General features: G+C 68.3%; 1 protein-coding gene across 1 annotated transcript; it reads right to left on the minus strand.

Annotated features, from left to right (window-relative positions):
- Positions 1 to 411: 411 nt before the first annotated feature.
- SLC1A5 (solute carrier family 1 member 5) lies at positions 412 to 7,389 on the minus strand. The gene is made up of 8 exons (XM_090056157.1): positions 6,838 to 7,389; positions 5,005 to 5,047; positions 4,764 to 4,850; positions 4,332 to 4,498; positions 3,726 to 3,959; positions 3,051 to 3,245; positions 2,433 to 2,567; positions 412 to 2,162 (listed from the first exon to the last, which is right to left on the minus strand). Exons 1-8 carry the CDS (start codon positions 7,365 to 7,367, stop codon positions 1,949 to 1,951), a joined length of 1,605 nt encoding a protein of 534 aa, XP_089912283.1. The 5' UTR covers positions 7,368 to 7,389; the 3' UTR covers positions 412 to 1,948.
- Between the last annotated feature and the right edge of the window lie 3,929 nt (positions 7,390 to 11,318).

Consider the following 11,318-nt stretch of genomic DNA (forward strand, 5'->3'; position numbering starts at 1 on the left):
TCGGGGAGATGCACCAGGCTGAGCTGCATGTCCCCCGCCCCCCCTGGCTGGAGACCACCACTCCTGCACTGACATGGTCAGGTTGCAAAGGCCCAGTCCAGCCCCCCGCGCAAGTGTGGCTACAGGCAGGGCCTCGCCCCCGGGTCTCCGCACCTTGGGGTCCTGACCAGGGGAGTCCCAAGGGTGCAGCAGACCCCAGATCCCCATGCCAGGCAGCACAGCCCCCCAAGCAGAGGGGAGAGACAACTCATGCTGGATGCAGCGTGGTAGGACCTGGGGGCTGGGCACTACAGAGCCTGATGCCCAGCCCAGGGAGGGGGATGTCCTGGATGAGGACTGAGGCTCTCTGTGTCAACCCCTCCAGCACCATCCTGGCCCCACCCCACCCCCCAGGACACGCATGCAGTTGGGCTCGGGCACTTAGTTTATTGCAGCAGCAATGCAGTCCTGTTTCAACCCTTACCCGTTACAGTCATCTCAGCATCAGAACAGGCCCCAGTGTTGCCCCCAGTACCCCTGGGGAAGATAGGACCCTCCTGTCCAGGTCACAGCTGGCCAGAGCACCCAGTCCCCTCTGACATCACCAATTATTAGGTGAAACGAGGGGTAGGGGGTGCATACAGGGGGCACGTGCAGCCCCTGGAAGCACCAGCTGCAAAACAGGGAGTGCTACTGGAAAAGCACTCCCTGTTTTGCCACTGGGTCAGCACTCGGCCACTGAGGGACCCCCTCCCATAGGCGATCTGGTGCCCCCCGCTTGGCCCCAGCCGCCCATGGCTGGAGGAACCCTGGACTGGCCCTTGCCCCTGGGCACACACAAGAACAGCGAGGTAGGTGGGGGGGGGGGGTGGTATCTGGCTGCAGCGCAGGGGACAAGCTGGAACGACTGGAGAAGGGAGCTGGTCCGCAGCCCCCGCCAGGGAGCAGGACCAATGCCCGCTCCTCCCTGAGGACACGGAGGGTGCGGGGCTTGTGGGCAGGGGGGACCTGAAGACCCGGAGCGTCTGCCCATCCTGGTCCCACAGCCATAGTTAAAAATGATAGAAATAACGGAGTGCTTAAAAACCTGAGGCCAGCTCCAGTGGGACGCAACCGGGGCAGGGGGCTGGGTCCCAGCCCCGTGAGGTCAAGGCAATGACCACAGACCAGGCCCCCTCTGCTGCTCCGGGGCTGCATCCGCTGGGCTGGCCACGGGGGGAAGGAGAGTTCACAACAATAGAACTAACGAGTGTTTAAAACCGAGGCCAGCTCCGGTGCCCGCCGGCTCAGGGCCAAGCCCTCCACGGACCCGCTTCCCTGGAGCGGATGCAGCGAGGGCCCAGCAGAAGTGGCCCGTGGCTGAGCCGCGCTGCCAGGGAGCTGCAGCCCTGCCGCCAAGAGCAGCCTGAGAAGACCCAGGTGCAAGAGAAGACCACCCTGTCTGCCCCGTGCGGGGCCAGCCCCCAGATGCAGCAGAGCCGGTCCCATCCCCAAAGCAGCCCTCGGCCTCAGGGGACTGCTCCTTGCAGCCAGGACAAGCCTCATTCCTGGTGCTTTAAAAACAGCAAAATAAGTTAGGCCAAGGTCCCCGCGGCACGGAGAAGTGACATCCCCCAGCTGTGGCAGGAGGCAGTGGGGCCGGTCTGCCCTGCGCGGCACCGCGACGCTGCAGCTTCAAGTCTTGCGGGCACAGAGACGAGGGCGCCCGTTCCACCACGGCGGCGGGGAGCAGGGCTCCTTGTTGCAGGTCTGGGGGCTGCTTGGTCCACGAGTGTCATGGGGGACAGGGAGAAGGACATGAGTGGCCGCCGGGGCCCCAGGAGTGAGGCTCCATCTGCACTGTTGTGCAGACTGAAGTCAGGGGCAGAGGTCCCCGCTGCCCCAGTCGAGTCCAGCGACTCGCAGCCCCCCCAGATGCGGGAACGTGCAGGCCGGCCTGTCCGTGACGTGGAGCCGCCGGCCGCAGCCCTCACATCACCGACTCCTTCTCGCAGGAATCCGCGGGGGCAGGGAGGTCAGTCCGGAGGAGCGGGGAGTCCTCGCCCTTGCCTGGTGCCAGCCCATCTGCCTTGACCTCCACTAGCTCTTCGGCCACAGGCTGGCCACCGCGCTCCATGTACGCCTGCAGCAGCCCTGCCCCGAAGGCATCGCCCTCCACGTTGAGGATGGTGCAGGTGCGGTCCCTGCGGGCACGAGACGGAGCCATGAGCTAGGCCCTGCACGGGCCCGGGCACCACAGCACAGCCCCCGCACCCTCCAACACTGGCTCCGCATCCTCCCCAGAGCAGAGCAAGCGACAAGGCAGGATCCAACCTCACCACGTCCAGAGCAAATCCCCCCACCTGGGGTCAAGATCCTTTCCCATGCACACTGGACCCCAGGTGCATCGCCCCCCCTCCCAGTATGGGGCGAGGTGGCTGCAGCCAGCGCTGCACAGGCCGGTTCACACTCACACGAGCCAGTCCACAGCCAGGATGAGGGAGATGTCGTTGGTGGGCAGCCCCACGGCCTCCAGGATGATGGCCAGAGTGAGGACGCCGCCGGCCGGGATCCCTGCCGCCCCCACGCTCGATGCTGTAGCTGTGACCCTGCGGGCAAGAGATGCCGGGAGGTCAGAGCCCTGCGTGGCCTCCGGTGCCAGACGCTCCAGCCCAGGGCTGAGCAGAGGAGGCCAGAGCAGGCCTGCCCCCATCCAGCCCTTCTGCGCCAGGAGGCGGCACTGGGCTCCACTGAGACCTGGGTCCGCTGGACACTGCTGCCAGGGACAGCAGGGGAGGCCGGACACCAAGGCAGCAGCGCTGGGAGCTCCCAGGCCCTGCATTCGTCTCAGAGGCCTGGAGAGCACAGAACTGGCTACTCTGGCCGCTGCGGGTGGTCACCACGCTGGCTCTAGGGATCCCCCCAGGCGCGTCCCAGCCAGGCTGGGGAGGTCAAAATGAGCAGCTCCAAGCGTGGCTGCCTGCCAGACAGGCCAGCCAGGAGCTGAGGCAGCACCTTCCCTCCAAGCCAGCCACCCCACTGCACCCCTCCAAGGCGGGGACTGGGCGAGGGCCCGGCCCCCGGCCACTCACAGGATGGTGATGATCTGGATGAAGTCCAGCGAGATGTTGTTGAGCTGTGCGATGAAGACGGCGGCCACGCACTGGAAGAGGGCGGCGCCGTCCATGTTGACCGTGGCTCCAATGGGCAGGATGAAGCGACTGATGTGCTTGCAGACGCCGTTGTTCTCCTCCACGCACTTCATCATCAGTGGCAGCGTGGCCGAGCTGGGGGGTGGCAGGGCCTCAGTGCAGGTCCCCCCCCACTTCACCCACAAGGGCACAGTCCCATGCCCCCCCCCAGTGCCACATGGACTCAGCTACATCCGGCCTACCAGCGTGCGCACCAGGCACCCTGGTTTGATGGGGGAAGCTCCTTCCTGACCCCTGCCCCGAAACCCGAGGACGAGGAGTGCCAGGGCGCAACGCCAGCGCCCAGAGCCAAGTCCTTCCCCGACCAGCTCCTGGCCCCGTTGCATGGAGTGCAGCAGGCCAAGGATACTCCACAGCCAGCTGCTAGTGAGCAACTGCTAATGGGCATCAAGGCATGACTGGAGGAGCGTTTCCTTGTACGAGCGAGGGCCAAAAATCGCCAGTTCTCCCACCACGGGAGCAGTCAGACACGCCCCAGCCTGGCCGCCGGCCAGACACGGGCCTCCCTCGGGGCGGTCAGCTCAGGCGAGCCGTGCCCCGGGCAGCTGCGGGTACCTGGAGGAAGTGCCGAAGGCGGTGGCCAGCGGCGCGACGATGCCCCAGAGGAAGCGGTAGGGGTTCCTGCGTGTGAAGATGAAGTAGATTCCCGGCAGCACCAAGAGGCCGTGGATGATGTGGCCCACGATGCAGCTGGCGATGTACTTGCCCAGGCTGGCAAAGAGGGCTGCCACATCCTCCATCTCCACGATCTTGCCAGCCACCAGGAACATGATGCCCAGGGGCGCGTACCTGCGGGGCCGGGAGGTGGGTGAGGGGGAGCTGCGCAGCCCAGACCGGCGAGGGATGCATCCTGCTCCCAGCACCAGGACTGGGACGCCTCGGGGCTCAAAGGAGCCTCCGTTTCCCAGCACCGGGCCACAGCCGAGGCCACCCTGGGCCCCAGGAAAAAGGAGCCGCGGCAGCCCCCGGCAAGCGTGGAAAGCCCCGTCGGCAGCAGGCAACAGGGCTAGGCCTGGGGTCCCCCGTGCCCCGAGCCCCCTTCTGTCCAGTCACCCCCATCACCAGAGGCTCCTAATGTTTCTTCCCACCCACCACGGAGCCTGCACTGAACCACGGGCGAGATCAGGGGCCCGGACCCACTTCCCGCTGCTCCCGTCTCACCACATGATCCAGGAGACGAGCACCATGGTGGCCTCGTTGAAGGAGTTGAAGAACTCGATGAGGTTCTCGCCCTCGGGGCCCAGCTTGCGCAGCGCGATCCCGAAGACAATGGCGAAGACCACCAGGCCCAGGATGTTCATCCCCTCCACCTCCTCGCCCCAGGGCACCTGAGCCGAGAGGGGAGGTCAGCCGCAGGGACCCCCGGGATCCCCCCTACAGAGCAGCACCCCGGAGCGGGGAGCTGCAGGCTGGCGCGGCGCCGCCCCCGCCCGGGAGAGGGCGCCAGGGAGCGCGGCCCCGGCAGACCCGTCACGGGCCAGGGAGGTGCCGCGGGCAGAGGGCGGGCGCAGCACCAAGCCGCTCTGCCAGACGCAGAGGACCAACCCCCTTCCCTGCCAGGGCGCCCTGCCGAACCCGCACTGCCGCCCGCACCTTCTCCATGACCAGCGTCTCGTTGACGACCCCCAGCTCATCCGTGATGTTCTTCTTGACGGCCACCAGCTTGTAGGAAGTGGCGTACTGCAGGGACACGGAGCGGAAACAGCTACTGCGCGGGGGCCAACCCAAGCCCTCTCTGCCGGACTGGGCTCGAGGCCCCCCCCCGCTTTCTCCGAGGGGGCAGGAGAGATGGGGAGGACGTGAGGCCGAACACGGGATAGAGCGAGATGCTTACCGAGCGGAAGGTGGCCGAGACCAGGTTGGAGGGGAAGATGTTCCTGGGGGAGGAGAACAGGGCGTTGAGGGACAGGGAGGGGGCAAGACAGCAAGTACCCCCCACGCCGCCCACCCTCCCCCGGCACAGCTCCATGGGGCAACGCCCCGCCACTGCGTTGCGAGACGCCGAGCACGCCCGAGAGGAGCGCACAGGCCCCTTCCAGCCCACCACCCCCGGGCTCGGCCGTCGCGGCTGCTGGAGGCCTGCCAGGCAGACGCGCGGCCCCGGGACGCCGGCGAGGGCAGGCCCAGCCCGTCGGGCTCCTGGGACCCCCCGTCGCCAAGCCGCCGGGGCAGAGCGACCCTGCTGCGGGGGAGGCACCAAGCCACGCTCCATGCGGCCGGTTCCCAGCGGCTCGGCGTTTGCGACCGGGTGACCTCCCCCCGGGGCCGTCTCGCCGAGCAGCGGGGCCAGAGCACAGGCATCCAGCGAGTCTTTCAAAGCCGGAGGAAGGCCTAAAAATACCGCGAGCTCCGCAGCAGAAGCGCAGAGGTCGACCCCGAAGCCTGGGAAACGCTAGTGTCGTCAGACCGTACGGTAGGAGAAGCCCTTCGGCACATCGCGTCCTGCTTCGGTCTAGGGCGTGTGCCGGGGCGTCCACCCGCTCCACCGCAGCCCGGCCCAGGGGACCGACGCCGCGGGGACAGCGGTCCCCTCCACCGGGCACCCGCAGCAGCCAAGCTTGGCCAGGCGGCCCCCCCGGCCCTCCCAAGGGTCCCGAAGAAGCTGAGGGCGCTGCCTGGTGCCACGCCGTCCCGGCACGGGTGCACGCAATTCGAGATTGGCCCGGAGGCTTCCTCTAGACCCCGCAGCCCTTTTGCAACAGCAGAACCGCTTCGCTATTTCCCCCCGTTGTCAAGAACGAGCGCCAAGAGCCGGCGTTTTCCGAGGGAGAGCCGGAGTCGGATGAGCCCGAGCAGCAGGGCCTGGAGCGGCGCGCACCCCTGCTCGGCAGCAGCTGGGTCAGAGGGTCCCGTGTACGAGCCCTGGCGTCCTGCAGAAACAGCCGCGGGGCAACAAGCCCCTGCAAGCTGCCGTGTGCTCGGAGGGGCGATCGGCACAACTCTCCCGTTACCCCGGAAATCCCCGTGGGCTTCTCCGGGGCCCAGCCAGCTCCGCCTCAGGCGGCCCGCCTGGCCCGCGCCACCCGGAGCCAGCTCCCCCCTCCGCCCCAGGGCTGGCGCACGGGCGCCGCTGGGTGCCCCCACCCGCAGGGAGAGGAAGGCGAGCCGTTCGCGGCAACCCGCCGGCAGAGGCCGCCCCGAGCGCAGCGGGACGTGGCGAGCAGCACCCGAGGCAGGTGGCGTTGCATCAGCTCTCGCATCGCGCCTGCCCCCGCGCGGGAAACGGGCCGCGTCTCCCTCGCCGAGCGCGGAGCGGTGGCAGCGCAGGCAGGCGGGCCGGAAGAGTCCAGCCGGGCCCGGGCCGGAGGGCGGCTCCAGCAGCGCGCCGCCGCGGACCACGCAGCCGTGCGGCCTCGCTCCCGCCAGGGCGACGGGGGCGACTCCCCCGCCCGAGACCCAGCGGGCCGGGGCTGGCGAGCGCGGCCGCGCCCTCCTGCCCCGAGGGGCGACTGCGCCGGCGCCAGAGCCCCCGAGACCGAGCGCGGCCGCGGCCGCCCCCTCCGCGGGCAGGCCCGTGCTCACAGCCCAGCGGCCTCCTTGGCCGGCGGGGGTCCCGCGCGGAGGGACGGCCCACGGCCCCCGCCACGAGGCGAGCGCGGGGGCGCCGCTCCCGGAAGTGCCCGGCCCCGCCGGCTCGGGCCCGCGGGGGGGGGGGACACACACTCACCGGACCAGGTCGAGGAAGGAGTCGCGCACGTCCTTGGCGGCGGGCAGGCCGGCGGCGGGGCCCGGGCCGGGGCCGGGGCCGGGGGCGGCGGGGCTGGCGCCGAGGCCGGGCCGCACGAGCAGCGCGATGGCGACGCCCTGGGCCGAGGCGAGCAGCGTGGTGGCGAGGAAGAAGAGCAGCGCCCACCCGCCGAGGCGGCCGAGCGCGGCGGGCTGCAGCGAGGCGGCGCCCGCCACCAGGCTGCACAGCACGAGCGGCAGGATGATCATGCGCAGCAGCCGCAGCAGCAGCTCGCCCGGGAACGCCAGCGCCAGCACCGCCGCCGCGCCGCCGCCGCCGGCCCCCAGCCCGGCCCGCCGCGCGCCCAGCCCCGCGCCCACGCCCGCCGCCACGCCGCCCACCGTCAGCAGCACCAGCGCGTGCGCCCGCAGCCAGCGCCGCGCCCGCGCCCCGGCCCCCGCGCCGGCCCCGGCCCCCGCGCCGCACGCCGCCCCGTTGGGCGCCGCCCGGCCCTCGCCCGCCGCGCACATGGCCGCCGCTCCCGCTCCCGCGCCGCCGCCGCCGCCGCCGACTTATAGCCCGCGCCGCCGCCTCCCGCCCACTGGCCACGCGGCGCAGGGCGGGGCCGTCCGCTCGCCCCGCCCCCCCGCGCAGCACGCGCGGCGCCCCCGGCCCCGGGCAGGAACCCCGCCCCTCCCCTCCCCTCCAGGAGCCGCAGCCGAGCCAGCCGGGCCCGGACACGACTTCCCGTCTCGAGCCCGCGACGGGACCGACCACACGAGTCACCCGCGGCCTCTTCGCCAGACGCCGGCCCGCGGCCCTGGGGACGGGACGGCGCCTCCCGCGCCCTGCAGCGCCGGGCACGGCTGCCTCTGAGGAGCCCACGCCTTTGCCCCTCGCCCCGGCGGCGTGCGGGCGTGCTCTTTGGGGGAGAGTCGTGGTCTTCTTTCCCCTAGTAACAGCCCAAGTCGAATTAAAAAATTCAGGGTCCGTAACCCCCGTCTGTCTCACTCGCCGTAATGACGTGAGCTCTGTCCGGGATTTGGACTCGTGGCAGCACACCCCAGCAGCGCCCGAGCGCCTCCCCACCGGTGGATCCCTGGTCCCCTTCGGAACGGATCCCTGGAGGACCTGCTCCAGGCGCTTCTGTAGCTCCCGGCCCCTCCTCCTTCCCCTTCTTACAGACGGGCGCTAGACCTGCCCTTTTCCCCTCGCCTGGGCCTGTCCCCGATCCAGCCCGACAAGCCTCCTCCTCCCGAAGTGGCAGAACCGCCGAGCAGCTCCCTCCGCCTGGTCCTTGGGCTCCACAGTCGCCTCCAGACTCACGTTTACACGTGCACGCGTTAGAGCGCGTTAACGCCATGCACACCGGCCTACGTGGCACCAAAGCTAGTCTCGAGTCAGTCCGTACACAGCGTTAACGTGCCTCAATGTGTCTACGCGGGTGTTAGTGTGCTTTAGCTACTTGCACCAAAATTTGATACCTGCACGTGTAGATGTGCACCCTTCATGCGCCTCAACTTGGGCCACGGTGCCTTAAACTAGCGCCCTATGATGTTACACCTCGCTCCCATTTCTCCGTCGATTCGAGGGAGGTCGGACCTGCTACCTGTGGTTTTTCCCAGCTGTGATCACCTCTCTGGAGGATGACGACGTGGAAATCCGCCGTGCTTCTACGTTTGCTCCGACTGGATGCTCCTGCGCAGCGCGCGGGCGTACACAGTGACGTGTGCCGGACTCTCCCCTCCGCGTCATGGAGGCAGCCCCCTTCTTCCCGGAAACGGCTCACCGGGGCGCCCCCGCTCGCTTCCTGCTCGCTGCCAGTCATCATCGTCGCGCCGGGTCGCGTGTCCGTTTCTTCCTGGGGCATTTCTTCTTAGTGGTTTTGAGCGGGCGATTCCAACACGTCTCACGGGACCGTCCTGGTTTTGCAGCAAAGCCTGGAGGGAAGCAGTCGAAAGGAAAGGTTTTGTGTTGCGGTTCGGTTCGACTTTCACTTTAGGCCGCCACCGAGCAGCGAGCGCCGAGCTGAGCCCGGGGCAGCGGGGACGCCTCCTGCTCGTCCCTCCCGCGGCGCAGTAGCGAGCACGGCAGGGGCGAAGGACTTCCACGGGAAGAAAAAGCTCCGTTTACAGCCTGTCTGAACCCAAAGCATCCCCCGCTCCTCGGGGTCCTCCACCGGCTTCACCAGGCGCCTCCTCGCAATGCTGAACCCAGCACATCCGTATTTGCAGGATAGGAAGCGTGGTCTCCAGAGCTAGCTGCAAAGAAGCACGTCTCGGTTGGGTTTGGTGCAAGTCAGTGATCTCTGGGAGCTGCGACACCCCAGGGCGCGCGAGTGACCTTCAAGGCGGTCTTGCAAGTGTGCGTGTGTGCAGAATGGTTCACCAGATCAACCCAGAGATTTCCCAGGGGAATCCAGTGTCCAAACTATTCTGCCGCATCGTGGGGCAAGCACGGCACAGGCCGCCGGGGTGGCGCAGCCGCGCAGGGCCAGCCGCTACAGGAGGGAGAAAGCCTGGTGGGCAGCGCAGGAGCTTCCCCCTCTGCGCCTGGTACCCGAGCTCCACCCGCCAGCGGCTCCCACCTCCTCGGCTCCTCACGGCCGAAATGGCCTCTGCCCCTCCTGCTCCCTGCGGCTCCACGTCTGGGCTGTGTTTCCCTCCAGCCCCCTGTGGCATCCACTTAAAATCATAGAAAATTCAGGTGGGAAGGGAGCTCAGGAGGTCACATCCAGTCCAAGCCCCTGCTCCGAGCAGGACCAGCCCCAACTACATCATCCCGGTCAGGGCTTGGTCTACCTGGGTCTTAAACACCTCCAAGGATGGAGACTCCCCCTCTCTGGGGAGCCTGCTCCAAGCTTCATCACCCTCCTCCTGAGAGAGCTTTTTCTCTAATCTCCAGCCTCAGCTTCCCTTGCTGCAGCCTGCACCCATTGCTCCTTGTCCTGTCGTCTGCCCCCACCGAGACCAGCCCAGCTCCAGCCTCTTTGCAGCCCCCCGGCAGGGAGGTGACGGCTGCTATTCAATCCCCCTCGGTCTTCTCTTCCGCAGACTCAAGCAGCCCATTTCTCTCAGCCTCTGCTCTGCTCTTTCCCACCAGCCCTTCACAACCCCCACTCCCTCCCTCCTTCTCTGCTCCAGCGAGGATTCCCCGTGCACATCTGGGCAGTGCCGCGGCCTCCGCACCCAAAGCCCACGGCCGTCTCCCTCTGGCTCTGCTGGACTTCCTCTCGGGCCTGGCTCAGTCTCGTGGGCAAAGGCGCAGCTCCCCGTGGGGTCAGCGGTGGGATCTCAGAAGGGTGCTGGGTGCTTAATGCAAGGGCTGGGCTGGGCCCTGGAAGAGCTCAGCTTAGCTCCTGGCTCTGTCCCTGCTGCAGCTCAAATGACTGACACCGGCTGAATTTTTTTTTCAAAGACGCCTAAAAATAGAGCCAGTCGAGGGTCATGGGAGCCGGGCACGCAACTCCCAAACTCCCTGGGAAGCGCCAGCCGGGGGGCTCATCCAGTAACCGTTCCCTGGGCGGGAGCTGGGATCTGTGGCCCTCTGGCCCACGGGGGACTGAGCACCAGATCCAGCGAGCGCGCGGCGGGCATGCCTTTTTTTTTTTTTTTTTCTGTTTTTTTTGCACCGGTCCTGGAAGCACTGCAATACCAGGTCAATGCATGGAGCCGGCGCACCGCGAAGGGAAGATTTCCCCCAGACCACGCGAGAGCCTGGGAGCCCCCGGCCTGGGAGCCAGGAGTCCCCACCACCCTCCCCATCTGAGGGGGAAGCAACCAGGCGGGGAGTCCCAGCAGCACCCAGGAATTGCATCTGCCGTCTAAGGTCCCAGCTAACGCGATGCATTGGGTCTCAGGTCCAGGGTGCCTTCACAGCAAGCGCCCCCAAAAAGGGCGCGGCCGGCGGGGCAGTGCCGGCCATTCGGGGTGGCGACCGGCGGGGGCGCTGGAAGGAAGCACGGGAAGGGCAGTCGGTCCCAGGCCGTTTCAGGGCAGGCGTCAGGCCTTGGAGACCTGCGGGTGGCCGGGGCCTAGCTCCGGAGGTGCTGGCGGTGGCAGAGGCTCGCAGAGCCAAGCTGGGGCAGCCTGGGGGCCGTCCCCCCTCCCGCACGGCCCTGGTGCCGCCCGCAGCGGAAGGGCTCCCAGGAAGGTCCTCGCGGGGGACGCTGCAGGCAGAAGGGGCACAGGGTGGCGGGGGGCATTAGGATGCGTACCCTCGACGGGGCGGCCTGGCAGGCGGTCCCCACGCAGCGTGTCGCATCGGTCCGTACGCTGGCTCCCGTCCCAAAGGTCGCGCTGAGCGGGCCGGCTCCGCACCTGCTGGACGCCTCGCAGGTCTTGAGCACGTATTCTGCCTTCGTTAGCACTGACTGGGGGGAGAAGCCTGGGATTTGCTCCCCAGAGCTGGCAATTGAACCGGCGTCCTGGCTCTCCAGGGCCCCTTCCCAAGCCCCGACCCCCGGAGCAGGGAAGCGAGCC

This window comes from Crocodylus siamensis, chromosome 6, assembly GCF_052110815.1.
Source record: "Crocodylus siamensis isolate JL-2025a chromosome 6, ASM5211081v1, whole genome shotgun sequence".
In the NCBI taxonomy this organism is placed as follows: Eukaryota; Metazoa; Chordata; order Crocodylia; family Crocodylidae; genus Crocodylus; species Crocodylus siamensis.